The sequence below is a fragment of the Balearica regulorum genome, chromosome 1, assembly GCF_011004875.1.
Source record: "Balearica regulorum gibbericeps isolate bBalReg1 chromosome 1, bBalReg1.pri, whole genome shotgun sequence".
Lineage (NCBI taxonomy): Eukaryota > Metazoa > Chordata > Aves > Gruiformes > Gruidae > Balearica > Balearica regulorum.
The window spans coordinates 27,317,717-27,332,665 of record NC_046184.1 but is presented as its reverse complement, the minus strand read 5'-3'; the positions used below and the strand labels follow the sequence as shown (position 1 = coordinate 27,332,665).

At 40.9% G+C, this 14,949-nt stretch overlaps 1 protein-coding gene across 1 annotated transcript; it reads left to right on the top strand.

The window, feature by feature from the left end:
* Positions 1-285: 285 nt before the first annotated feature.
* LSM8 (LSM8 homolog, U6 small nuclear RNA associated) lies at positions 286-5,899 on the top strand. Its single transcript, XM_075743682.1, has 4 exons — positions 286-454; positions 1,812-1,852; positions 3,283-3,410; positions 5,496-5,899. The coding sequence occupies exons 1-4, from the start codon at positions 424-426 to the stop codon at positions 5,584-5,586; spliced, it is 291 nt and encodes a 96-aa protein (XP_075599797.1). The 5' UTR covers positions 286-423; the 3' UTR covers positions 5,587-5,899.
* The last annotated feature ends 9,050 nt before the right edge of the window (positions 5,900-14,949 follow it).

Sequence of the window (14,949 nt, the reverse complement as noted above, 5' to 3'; positions counted from 1 at the left end):
CATACTGCGCCTGCGCCTCCTGCCCTCCCACCCAACAAGCCTCCCTACGGATGGTGCCATGTGCCGCGGAGGGGGCACTGTAACCCCCCCGCGCGGCCCTCGGCGATGGCTACTTGGTACAGCCCACTCGCATCGCCTTGCCCCCTCCTGCCTCTCCGCGCATGCGCATCCGCAAGGGCGCGTCTCCGCGCTGCCGATCTCGCGCCGTTTGAAACCTGTTTGCGCCGCGCGTGCGCGGCAGTTGGAGCGACGCTTCCCTGCCTCTCCGCAGGCTCGTGCGCCTGCGCGCCGGGCCGCGCGTCAGCGGCGCGCGACGGAGGTGGCGTTGGGAGTCTCGTCGTCGTTGTTGCACCCGCCGCCGCCGTCGTCTCGCGGGAGGTGGTTGCCGGCGCCGGTGTGAGGCAAAGCGCGCGAGCCGTCGTCATGACCTCTGCCTTGGAGAATTACATCAACCGTATCCTTCTGGCGAGCGGAAATGTCCCGGGGCGGAGCGAGGGGCGGCGGGAACGGGCCTGCTCTCTCCTTCGCGCCTGCGGGGATGAGGGGAGGCCGGGTGCGGGGCTCGCCCCGAGGGGCTGGCGGCTGCAGCATGGCGCGGGGCTGGGTGCCTCCGGGCCCGGCAAGCTGCGAGGAGATGCCCAGCCGTAGGCAGGCTGCTGACGGGCTTGTGAAAAGCATGTCGGCCGGGGCCACGGGTCTCCTGCATCGCGCTCCCGCGGGCCGTTGCGTGGCTGTGGTCCTTCCTGATTGACTCTCGGTTTCTCTTTACGTGAGACTGGCTTAGCAGGGAGAATGGAGGTTACAGAAGACCTAGAGAATAGGATCCCCTATAGCCTCTAGTGCTGCAGACCTCATTTGTGATGAGGAACGAGATTCACAATGAGCCTGGCTCCTTAAAGGGCTGTTAACGTGTTTTGTTACCAGCTTTACATCATTTGCTCAAAAACTGTGAGTTGGTGTTCTTGGAACCCTTTTCTTGCTATTTTTTTATACTCATAACCTATAGGCATTTTCAGTTTTATTCACAAACAGTAAGGTATTAAAAATCTTTCTACTAAAATCATTCAGGATGGTGGATATGTGATCATCAAATTGATATAGTCGGACCTTCAGAGTGAGTATATGTACAATGCCAGACTTGGGATCCTCACTGCTAAGCTGTTTTTAAGGATGTAGCTTGAAGTGCTTATAAAACTGTTGTTTCAGTTTTGGGGTAGTGCAATTAGTAATGGCAAGAGGGGTGAACTCAGATTTTTAGTCTGCTTTTAATGGTGTTCATGTTTGTGTATCATAGAATCACAGAATGGTTTGGGTTGGAAGGGACCTTAAAGATCATCTAGTTCCAGCCCTCCTGCCATGGGCAGGGACACTCTCCACTAAACCACACTGCTCAAAGCCCCATCCAACCTGGCCTTAAACACTTCCAGGGATGGGGCATCCACAGCCTCTCTGGGCAACCTGTTCCAGTGCCTCACCACCCTCACAGTAAAGAATTTCTTTCTAACACCTAATCTAAATCGACCCTCCTTCAGCTTAAGGCCGTTACCCCTTCTGTCATTACATGCCCTTATAAGCAGTCCCTCTCCAGCTTTCATGACTCTCCATGGTTGGGTACAGTGAAACTTTAAAACAGATTGTCATAAAAAATACTGTATTGTGAAATGTTACTATCAACCATGTTGCTTTTTAAAAAAATCCTGAAATGCTGATAGGCTCCTAATGGCTCTTAAAACTTACATTACATATGAATGATTCAGAAAATGCTAATGTTCTGTTTCAGATAGCTAAGCATTTCCTTAATGAACTATTAGGTACTGTTGCAGTAATTACTTCTGATGGAAGAATGATTGTGGTGAGACTTGTATTTTTTCAACATCTTATTTTGCCCTCATAAAGACTTTTCATCATGGCAGTAAAGAAACCATGCTAGAATGTTATCACTTATATGTTCACACATTTACAATTGGGGTGTTTTTTAAGCTTTATGGCCATTATTTTGTATTGTATGATTTAAACAGTTATTCGTTGTTGCCTGTCAGCTTTGTCCTTTGATAAACTTGTGCATGCAAATGCTTTCACTTTTTGTCAAATCGCCTTTTCTATAGGAATGCACAAGAAAATGCATTTCTTTTTCTGTTCAGCAATTTGGCGTCTATCTTAAAAAAATCCTCTTTATTCAGTAAGCTCTTTAACTTTGTGCTAAAACCATTTCTTCCATATGTTTATAGAAAAACAGCTGATAATTATGTAAGAGTTTTTATGGGATTCTGTTTAAGCCTGAAAAGTTGAAGACTGTCAAACCCTTATATGTTAGACTGTATAACTGAGTTTATTGCTTCTGTGTTTGGTTGTTTGCTTGTGTTCCTCCTTTTTTCCCCACTTTTATTCTCTTCTGTTTTGAGTTTAACTTAATAGCATGATCTTTGCATGAGGGTTATATTTTCCTGTCTGTCTGTACTTAGCTTTGTGCAACCTCTGGAAAGAGAAAAAGGTACTTTTAGCAGAGAAATATTAGCTTCACCAAATCTGTCTGGTTAGAGTCAGTCTGGTAAACTTTGTGTTGTGATACATGATAATTTCTACCAAAAATATTGGAATGGAATTAGTATACGTGACTTTGTTACATGGTTAGATCATATAAATGGATATTATTACTGTTTGAATGATGGTGTTGTACATGAGTTTAAATTTCTTAATCAGTTACTGATGGTAAATTACACAAACCAATTACATTAGCATTTTTTCAAATGCGTATTGAAGTGTTACAGAAATTCTTCCTTTGATGTGTTTTGGAATTGGTTTTGAGTAATTTTGTGGAACCAAGTTAATCTCCTTCCAAGAGACACCACTTAAAATTACATGTTAAGGATGATTTCAGTACTGTTGACCACAATAATCTAATTTTTCTATTCTTTGATTTATTTAATTATTTGATTTCTGGAAACTTCCATACATGGAAGACTCAAATAGTATAGAAATTGTAGAATTAGTTGTCTAGAGGGCCACCATTGATACAAGGGAAACTTTACCTCTTTTAATGCTCAGGATTACTGTAGCCGTTAGCATGAACACTCAGTAGTAAATACAGATACTTTTCTTCAATCAGTCGTTTTTAGAGTTTCATTCTCCGGCTATTTGTGTTTAAGCATAACAATAAAACATAAATAGAGCATCTGTTCTCTAGTATCTTAGTATTGCCACCTTGTTTAAAATATCCTTGAGAGCAAAGGTGATAAATGTAAAAGGTATTTGGAGTGATGTATTTTTGTGTGTGTTTTTCAGGGAACCCTCAAAGGTTTTGATCAGACCATTAACTTGATTTTGGATGAAAGCCATGAACGAGTGTTCAGTTCCTCACAAGGAGTTGAGCAAGTAGTGCTGGGACTATACATTGTAAGAGGTGATAATGTGTAAGTATAGCATATACTTGTTTAAACCACTTAATAAAAATCTAGTGTGTGTGTGTATATAATCTCATATACATCTATATACACCTTTATAGCCCCAGACATGTTGCATATTTCTATGTGTGGGTAACACTGATTGTACTATCAAAGCTGAGGCTTATTAAATAGCAAATATCTATGCCTCTGTTACAGAAGTGATTGCATTATAAAGTTAAGATATTGTTGGTCTAGATTTACTGAGCTGTAAATTACCCAGCTCATGCACTGATAGCAATCTAGGAAGGTCAGTATAAAGTAGAAAGCTCAGCATTTCCCTTTCTTGAGTCTAGACATTGTGTAGATGTTCTTTATTCTGATCTGCGAACAGCAGGATCCCTCGATGGAGGAAAAGATAGAAGAATGAACAAAAGATGAGATAGAATTTGTGTGCATCATGTCAGCAATCCGGTATACAAAGTTAACTTTTAACAGGATTTTTTTAGATGAAGTTTTCACAGAGAGCACTTTATAATCTGGAAGATGCTTGAATGTTCTGGCTTGACACTGTAACAACTGGACAGTGAAGCCAATGTAGTAACAAAGGTGTGACTTCATATTTGATGTAAAATGCCATGACAAAATGGTAGTAAAAGCTCATTAAGTGCAGAGAAAAGTAGCTGATGTGTGAAACAGACAGAAGGGTTACAAGAGAAGTAGAAAGAAGGCCTAGTAAGTGAGCCTGCTAGGAAGGTGATTTTTGCAGTAGCATTCTGAAACTGATGGCAAAAAATGAGATTATTTTTTAGCACAACCAGACAAAGAGCATGTCACAGTGACCAACATGTGAGCTGGGACAGGAATTTTAATCTTCTAATTCTAATGGATATTTCTGTACAAAGAAATGTCAAGACTTAGATTTATATGTAGTTGTTTTTATCTAACATAATTGAGAAAGCAGATCATTTTGGAAGACTTTCATCACTGAAGCTTTTCAGCAAAAACAAACTGACAAACGTGCAAAGGTAGGGCTAAGCATGCTACTCAAACAGTAACTTTTCAAAAAGCCAAGTAATTGTTTATACTTTTCTTCCTATAAGGATGCTGTCTTTCAGTATGTTAAAAGTTGCATGAATACAGAATTATTCCTTCTAATAAATATGTTTCCGAGTTTGTCAAGTTTACAAAAATTAGAATACTTTCTATAAAAGAATGTTTTGAGAACAGCTATAGAGGTAATTTGTTGCTGTGGATTGGTATAAGGAAATGGGGACATAACTGCTTCATTTAATTGCATCTAGCTTTTTCAGTTCTGGCAAAAAGGAAGATACTCCAACAACAAGTTTACATATAAGGGTATTTCCTTGCACACTGCTACATCTTGCAGCAATGAGTGCCACAATTAAGTTTTACAAAGACCAAAAAGATAAATTTGCTCAGAAAGCTATTGGATGGATTAATATAACATAGTTTCTGGCGGCCATTAAGTCTTTCCGTGGATACAGCCACTAGCTCATAAGTCTCTGAAGTGGTGAATAGAAGGATATGCCAGGTAGATTAGACTCTGTTCTTATGTTTCTTCTGGGATAGTTCTCACCCTGAGAACATCTATTGCCTTCACCTTCTTTTCTCTTCAAGACAGTTTTACTGAGTCCACTAGTGTTTTAGTCCAGGTAAGTCTTAACATAGCATAGGTAAAATACTATATATTCTCCCTTGGATAAATTAATAAAATTTCACTGGTCTGTGTTGAAGGAAATTGTCTTGCTTATCTAATGCTGTAGACACTTAGAAATTGCTACAGGTAGGCCTTACTCTTGCAAGGCGATTCTCTGTAAAAAGTTTCCAGTTCTTGTTTCAGAGGCTAACCTACTGCCTAAAACAGACCAGTAGTATTTGGTTCTTATAATCTGTATCTTTAAAAAAAAACAAATGAGACTTCTTTTACACTCTACTTATAGCCACCAAAATTTGAAGTTTAAAGAATAGAGCTCTACAATTATTTTAAAAAAAAAAAAGGGGGTGTGTGTCTTCACTAGCAAGTTAATTTTGTGGCTTTCTAGATTTGCACCAGAGGGTTTCAAGAAATGATAACCTGTTTTTTTATTGCAGTGCTGTCATTGGTGAAATTGATGAAGAGACAGATTCAGCTCTTGACTTGGGGAATATTCGAGCAGAACCTTTAAACTCAGTTGTGCATTGAAAAGATGAAAATGCACAGGGACTTTGTAAATCTTCGGTTGTACAGACCTATTTAACAACGTGGATGATTTTTACAAATTGTGTTTAATTTGTTTAGTCACTGTTTTTTTATTTTGAATATGTTGTAGTTTTGCATGTAAATTAAAGTTTCTACATTTTACTAAACATGCTTTCATTGAATTTCCTTTGGGCTTTCATGCTGCATAATTTCACTGTAAAATACATACTGGGAAATGCAAAAAATACCACTTACAGTTCTGATGCTGTGTATGTATACCTTGTTTTTGAAACAAGATTTCATTCCTAAAGGTAAACCAAGGCTTTTTGTGTTAACTCAGGATTATGTGGAGGTAGATTATGTAACAGTCAATTTAACCATCTCTAAATGTAGTTCTGGCTGTAAGTAGAAAACTGGTTTTGGTGAGGTTTGGAGGTTTTTTTTGTTGTAGTGTAGAAAGCAAGAATGTTAAAAGCTTTTACAGGCAAATTAATAACTTATGCATGCAATAGGGTTTTTGTGGTTTATCAAACATTGTTCTCTAGTCCCCAGGACTATACTAGAGGTGCAGGAGTTCTTAGTGCCTAAATGCTTGCAGACAAATTAAATTGGAGAAAGACATTTGAGCAGGAATACAGAACCTAACCCAAAACCACACATTTATTTGAAGCCCATTCCAGACCAACTCATTCTCTATCTTCTCCTCTCAGCAGGGGAGTTGTGTTGCTCAAAATTTGGATAAGATCTATAGAAAGAGAATTGTGTATTTGCTAAAGTGTAACCATTGAGTTGCTAGAGTGTAGTTCAGAAGACACAGAAACTTTAGCTAGAGAAATTATTTCTTTTGAATGAAATTTACCATAAAATTAAAAATAAGGATTACATGTATAAGAGGAGGTCTATTGTGGTTACATCAGCAACAGCCAAGTTAAGTGGGACAAACTCTGTGCAGTATATTGTGTTTTAGGCCACATACTATTCACTGCCCAGCGGAAATACTGGTAGGATGGTAGCAAGAGGAAGTTGGTACTATTGGACAATGTTGGTTTCCTTATCCTCTAGTGTGCCAAGAGGCCCAATATTTTTTTCCCCCCACATATAAATGTGCTGCAAGTTCACTGTTTGGAAACCAAATACATTGAACTGAATATATTTTTCTTCATGAAATCTGGCTCTCAATTCTTGTAGCTTCCAGCTTGTTTTCTAAGAGTGTTCTTGGTGGAGCGTGTGAAGCCCAGCAAACCCTTTTCTCCTTTATCCATCTTGTGACCTAGTAAAGGAATGTCTTGTAGTTTTCTGTCCACGTTTCTGCAGGGAGTTGCTGAGCATACATCGAATAAGGCAAATCAGGGTTTTTCTGTGATTACTGGAAGTAAGTAAAGTCTGGCTATAATTCATTATGTCAAAAGAATCGACCAGTTTCATTAAACAGTCAACAAAACTGTGTGTAATGAAAAGCCCTTTTGCTACTGAAACGCTGATAATCAGCACAAAAGAAAGTATGGAAAGTGAATTGTATTGATAAAAGACAAAGCAGATTATGTAAATTAGAAATGTAGAGGCAAAGAGATTAGAACCAGGATGAGCTGATTTTAAATGCACCACTTTGTCTTGGATGTATTAGAGTTATAGTTGAAATACATAGGTTGAATACTTGTAGAAGCACTGAAGTAACTAAGGAAATGAGGTGCTTTACAGCTGAGGAATTATGTTTGAAACTTACTTACGGAATGTTAATGCATGTGGAGACTATCTGCGTTGAGCACATCATTTGCAATGCAACTCCTTGGTCCTGTGTTTGGTTGAAGACTTAAAATACGATGAGCTGCTGATGCCAATTGAAAAGTCTTTCTCTGTCCTTAAAGTGATGATTTCAGATGCTGTGAAATGCTGTGGAACCAAGGTGGTGAAGCTGATCAGTAAAATCCAGGAGTGACCAGATGAGAATTCTGAGTAGGTCAGGAATTGCTGAAGCAGGAAAAATATGATCTGGAAAATAATAGTCTCACACAATTAGGTGTTTAAAACAAGATTGCAAATCCTGTCTTCCCTTCAGGTGAGTGACCTCAGCTCTTGCATGGACTTTTCTGGACCTGTGAAATTGTGTGTGCAGAGTGGGGGGGGGTTACAGCTTAAAGAAGTTAAAATGTGTCTCCACTCACAGGCTGACCTAAACTTTGGGCGTTCTCTAAGGGATTGAGAAAGATAAGTTTCAACTGCCTTTCAGAAAAGCATCCTAACAAAAACTGGCTGCACATAGCCCAAATGGGTTGATAGGCAGTGCATTGCCAAACTGATCCTTCTGCAATGAGATAGGCAAAGGATGGCCAGCCCACAGGTCTGATCGGGATTGTGGGCAGTAACTCAGCCCTGCCAACACAGAGCCTGCTCAGAGGCGAAGTTCTGCCTGAAGTAGAGCTGAATTTTGAGATAAAAAGTTACCTTCTTAGATGCTGAGGAGGTGTGAAAGATGACTGGAATGGAAAAAGAGCACCACAAATCATTATTGTGTTGAGCCAATTGGAGTGTGCCAGCTGGCTAGGCTGAAGGTTCTCCTCGCTGTTTCCCACTAATTGTACAGATACAGCAAAGCAAATGTCTCCTAGGAGATGAGGAATAGCACTGTCTGCAAACAGCCTTTGCTGTATTCTTGCTGGAGGGCAAAATACTCTCAAAAAAAGAGAAAAAGAATAACTCCCTTCTCAGACTTGAAGGCACTGACCACTGTGGCTATATGACTGTCAGCTGGTTCTTCAGGGTACATGAAGAGCCCTGCTGAGAGAGGAAAAGGGGGTCATAGTCCACAGTGTTCTTGAAACAGTCTTTTCCTGCAAAGAGCCTAGATTAAAGATCCGATAAATAGCAGGTGATGTTCAGTTAAATCCAATGTGTCCTTGCAGAGCGATAAACTAATTTTACAAAAATAAGCAGGGAAGAGAAAGGTGATGCTAAGGACAAAAGGAAGTAACGCTGAATTGGAGGTAATTGTCATATTCCATTAAGTTTCCTGCATTGCCCTAGGTTGGTCACTTCCTCCTTTTGTTTGTTTAATAGAGATCTTGGAGTGAAAGGACAAGTCTTGACTAGTACTGGAAAAGGATGCCTCTGGTGAAATGACAGCTGGCTCATAAAGAGATTAATTAAATTCATTTGGTGTTCATGAAGCAGCACAGGAGCCATCTTCTGTGGTCCAAGGGCAACTACCCTAATTGCCATTCACATGAAGTGCCTCCATATCCACTTCACATATTTGCCATCTACGTTCTTCACATATTACATGGCCTACAGGCAGGTTACTGGATTGAAAGAGCATGGGTTCTGTTTGGAGGATTTATTCCAACAGTGGAGAATCTCCATATGACTCAACCTTTGCTATCAATGATAGTCTGTTATACTTAGTCACTGGAGGTAATGTTTATCAGGCAGGTTACTGGATTGAAAGAGCATGGGTTCTGTTTGGAGGATTTATTCCAACAGTGGAGAATCTCCATATGACTCAACCTTTGCTATCAATGATAGTCTGTTATACTTAGTCACTGGAGGTAATGTTTATCATTCAATCCATTTTATAAATAAAGCAACTGAGACATATCTAACACACTGTGCTAGAGCTGAAGATAAAACACAAGTGGTTTGTATGACAGATTTACCTCTCGGCCATCACCAAAATACTTCCATAGCAAATGTACCAGATCTGTATGCTTGAGGAGGTGTTTTGTATCTGCGGTCACGTAATTCCACCTCCTAGCCTCTGCTGCGTGAAGCTGCACTCAGCACTGAGAATTTAATTCTGCCCATTCCTACAGAAATGATCCTAAATAGCAGCGGTGTGTTCTCGGTGCATTGGTAAGAAAGGATTTAAGTTATTCCACAGTTCATGTAACAAATACCAAGCCATGAGCTGTTGTTCCTTTAGGAATTAAATTACAATGACCATGAAGACACTTCTCAAGGAGGTAGAAGCATCAGTTGAAGAGACTTGGAAACTATGAATGTGAGTCATGGCAGTGAAACATCACAGTGGTTTGTGCTTGCTGGTTATATTTGCTCTATGGTAACATTTTGGCACCTGTATATGCACATCTACTAATTCTTACTAATTGTGTTCTTATTTCTGCTTTCCAGTTGGGAAGACTCCATTTTATTGATTAGAATCATGAGAAGTCTGTGGATTTTTTTTTAAAGCAGAAGAGAGTTCCTTGGTCCCAGTAAAGATCCAGAAAAGCTTTGTCATATCAATCAGCCTTAGCTTTCCTGTTGCTTAAATAATAAGACATATTTCATGTGCCGGGTGTTCACAGACAAAAACCCATGAAACCTGGGTGTGCCAGAAGGTGGCATCTGTACAGACCAAGCCTTGAGGTGAGGGATGGAAAACCTGTACAAGGCTTAGGTTAAAACCATAGGACAGAAGATACTAAAGAGCCAGGCATTTGTCCTGGAAATCCTGTTCCTGACAGCCTCTTCCAGTGTGCTAAATTCTGTCTTGGGGTCCTTCTCAGCAGCCTTTTTTCTTACAGTAATTTTTACAGTATGGCAGAAATGCTGACATGTCTACCAGTAGCAGCATTTTCCCTGAAGAAAATAAAAGCTCTGATGAAAGTGGAAATCAAAGCTGAAAACAAGATAGTGTTCAGACTTTTGCCAAGAACTACTTGCTAGCACTAAAAGCCTGACCTTATCTAGGCAGTAATACCTTCCTTCCTGGAGCCTTGCAGCACATTCCAGGAACTCTGGAACTTGCGTTGAACAATGTGCTGCTGCCGTTCAGCCTTACATCAGTATCGGTGCCACTGAATGCCAAGAAATTCCACTCTATGCTGAACTTCTTGCCTGCTACTTGTGCTTTTAAATTAAAGGTGTTTGATACTCGAGGGAGCACAAGAGCATGTGGATGTACTGGTTTTGTCCACTAAAACATCTTTAATGGTTGTCCCTCCATCTTCTTTTTGTTTTATACTCTAGATATATCTTATCTTTGATTCAGTGTCTATTTTTCCAGCAGTGATGATTACAGTGCTCTGCATAGAAACTGGAGTGGAAATTATACAGGTGGAGAAATCAAAGAAGCTGGATTCCAAGTAAAATACATTAAAAAAATAGAAGTAAGCAAGATAGAAACCTGTTGAACAAAGTTAGGTTTTACAGCAGTGCTCATTACAGTGAAGTTATCTTTAACACAGATACAATTATTGTGCATGTCATATTATAAGCAATACTGAGAAACTGTAAGAGAACATTCTCAGAAATATTTTAGGGCACTAGAATTTCATATGGAAACTTCCTATCCCAAAATATTATTTTTTAATTATGGTTCTTGCTTTGGATTTTTGTGCTTAAATCTTTGGGAATTGTCACTTGTGTAATTTCAGGCTTCAGCTCTGCTTATGATGCTGATGGAAAGCTGCATGCTGATGAACACTGTCATGTTTCTGCAAGCTGTCCAGCCAGAGTTGCTCGTGGTGTATGGCAAGGATTTGCAGTATTTGCACTGATGGAACATGCAGGTGATGTAGCATCCTCAGATCCAGGGGATAGATTGTCAAAATTGTATTCAGAGCAGCATGCATGCAAAAGACCAGGAAAAAACATGCAGCAATAAAAACCTTAGCTATTTACAACCATTTCAAACTCAGTTTATAGCATTTCCAATTAATAAAACCAGTTCTTGCCAACTGCCACCTAAATACCACTTCATTTATGCCATTTAATGTATACAGACTACTCTACTCTCTACTTACGAGAGTTCCGTTTTGCAGTGAGTTGCAGTGCTGAACAGAAGCCAAGGCAGGAAGTGATTATGGCTAAGGAGCTGATGCTGATTGAAAATGTGTGATGCTGCAGAGGAAATATGACACAATAGACCCTCAGTTAGTTTGGAAACAGATTTCAAAAACAGGGCACATTAAGGTGTAAACAGTCAATAGAACTGGGGCCCGCCTTTCTCCTAACAATCAGATCATTAGCAGTAGGAGCATGCAGAATGATTTCCATGATTGAACTTCAAGTGCAAAATGCGTGAAAGTGTGTGCTCATCAATGCCAAACGGAAACAGCCGTCTTGCTTTTTGCCATGTTTCTTCTACTGCTTGTCCTAACTCATCCTGGATACAAGAGTCAGGCATAAGTGCAGATTCAGTCTAGGAAGTGCAAATGCTGAAGGTCTTTGAAAAGGCAGGCCTGCGATTCTTTTGTGTAACTGTAAAGGGGTAGGCTTGCATTTCTCATTTTCAAGACTGCTTCCCTGAAAAGTCATCAGCTCACATTGAATTTAAATTGTCAGGATACGAGTGGAAGCAGTCTGTGATGAGAAATGGAACAGAATTCAAATACTTGGAAGAGTTAGCTATTATAATTCCAGTGATGGATGTCATGTGGGTAAAGGGGACAGCTTCCTGTTTTATCTAGGGACTAGTTTAACATCTTGCATGATTTATAACATACATCAAGTAACTTTGAGTTTTTATGCTCTAACTTCTGATTTGACCATTTTTCAGCAGTCCAGCCACTGCAGAAAGTGACAAGACAGACAACCATCAATCTGGGAGTCGTACCATTTTATTTGTGGATAAGACATGTATGATGCTGTACAACCACATTGCGTATGTCAGTGTTTTTGGGGTTGGTTCTAATCATACTTTTTCTGCGCATCAACAGCAAAGCACAGATGCTAACAGAATTGCCCTCAGCTGAAAGGGAAATGCCCAGGCTAACCCTACTGCTAGTGCCATGCTTCAACACACAGATGTACCCAGAGCACCATTGAAAGCCATGAAGGAGGAGCATTTGAGTTGGGTAATTGTCTATTCATTCTTGCAACAGGGAATGTAGTTGTATGGACAGGATTTTGCTAATACAACTGGAGATAAAAAGTGACTTTTCTGTAAGGCTATGGCAGTTGATCAGCAAGGAGGTGACTGCCAGTACTGTCCGTGTAGATGCCACAAGTGTTTATAAATGTGAAGGAGGCCTCATCCTGCTGCTGATCCTGACCTGGGGACAGACTCCCCAGGCTGGAGACTGTGTGCTGCATACAAAGGAGAATGCTCAAGGACCTTACCAATGCAGAGGAAGACTGGCATACTGTAAACAAATAAGTGGATATTATTTCCCAAAGTATGGAAAATGAATCTGTGTATCACCTGGAAGAGGACTGCCTGACACTGTGCAATAACTTGCACTTCTCACTGGGAGCCATCAGTAAAGAAGCAGTTGCCATTGGCTTTTATAGCCAAATAGAATGTGTACTTAGTTTGGTTTTAGTAACAGGTAGTTATCTCTATGTCCAGGGTAAGGGCAGTGAGAGGTGCCTCTGAGGTAAAGAAAAGGGGAAAAGAGGACACAGTTGGTCAGCATGGTTATAAGCGACCAGATTTATGCTCCCTCTGCCATGCATCAGCGAAGTGGTTAGAGCTGCAGAGGTCAGCAATGAATTGTAAGCAGATGCCTGAATATCTCAGAAGTCAAGGTTCACTGGGTGGACGCATTAGTGCTACGGCAGCACTACTCAACCAACCTTTAATTGCTCTTTCAAGCCACTACTCTGCCAATGAATAACAATTAAAAACTAATGTTTTGTGGCCACAATTCAATGCAACATTTTGTAGAGAGCAAAACCTGGACAACTACTTACACTATTTGCTCTTGAGGAAAAAGCAACTATCATAATAAGATTTTCTGAAGCAGAACTGTATATTCTGTACACCTGATTTTAAAAAATCTAGCAAGGGTTTCTAACATATCTTAACAAAGAAATTAAGAAACACACTTGCTTTCTTTTTGGAAAGAGATCAGGAAGTTCCAGAAGCTGAACTTGACTGTTACAGTGCAAGCCAGAGAAAGCCTTGCTGAAGTACGCAACATGCACTGCTCTCCCTCTGTCCACTGAATTACGTCATCGTATAAGGCTACCAGATCGTCATGGCATGATTTCTGCCTTTGCAAACCATGCTGACTCCTCCCCATCACCTACTTTCCTCAGTATCTTTGGAAATGGCCTCCAGGAGGATGTGCTCCATCCCTTCCCATGCAGCAAGATGAGCTGACCAGCCTGTAGTTCCCCAGCTCCTCTGTCTTGCCCTTCTTGAAGACAGGACAGGCATTTCCTGTCTTCCAGGCCTCAGGAGCCTCCCCCAACTGCCATGGCATCTCTGAGATTATCAAGAGTGTCCCCACAGTGACACTGGAGATGGACTTCAACATGAAAAAATTGACTGGACTTCTCTTTACCGCCTCACCCCCCACCCCACTGTAACTGGTATCAACACCTGTTATGCCAGATGCCAATGCTGAATTTCCATTCTGTGGCTCCACCAGCCAAGAACTTTCCCCTCTCGCTGACAGCCTCAGCCTCACGGCAGCACAGGGCAGGTTAGGACCAAACTTGAAAACAGGTCACGTCTGAGTTTATCACAGGGACAACACAAAGTGAAGGGCAAGATGTTCTGCACCTGCTTTCTCTGCAGAGAGATGCTAGAAAGTACCAAAAGCTGAACTTCTCTTTGACTGCTGTGGTGCAGGCTGGAGAAATATCTGAATGCCTTTTCCCTTTGCGGGCTACAAACTGGTCAGCTTCCCACGGGATCAAAACCTGTGGGATCTGCCAGTGTTTCATGGCTAGCGGAAGCTCACCCACTACCTTCTGCCCAGACCACAAGAGGGATTGCTCTAAACCAGAGGACGAGCCTGGGAACTGATTGTTAGCAATTCCTCAACTCTAGTCCACACAATTGTGCTTCAAGCCTCCCCAGAGGAAAAGGAGAGAGCTGTGTGCTGGGCATTTGCCTGGCCCCCAGGAGAAGCTGCAGGTGCAGCTGTAAACAGAGCTGAAGTGGGCAGAGGAGAGCTCTGGAGAGTTCTGTGGGCAGGGAAGGGGGTCAAGTCAAGAAGGGGAACAATAAAACCAAGACATGTACTAGACTACAAAGTTTATTAAATATCAAGTTGGAACAGAATATCTGCAATTAAATACAGTGTATTAGTTTCACAAAAATCTATTCATATAAAAAGGAACAGAGTGTCACAGCAGCATTCATTGCGTTCCTCGCTGCCTGTTCACCCAAGTCCTTGAATTAGTGGGTAAACCCCCTAAGTTTTTCCAGTCTTAACTCATCTCAGTACAACCATTCTTACTTTTCCAGAATTGGGACTTTGTTCTATTATCTTCTGATTGATAGTGACTTTTGCAGACACAAAATGACAAGTGCAGCTTTTCAGTAACAAAAGGCAACTCCCTGAAAAGTGAAACTACTTGTTTTATTGACACAAGTGTCCCACAACAGTGGCCAACATCTGGGTTACAGCTACTATCATCAGCTGCTAGCAGCAACAAAAAGATCAGCTATCCTATCACACAGGTTTTGGAAAT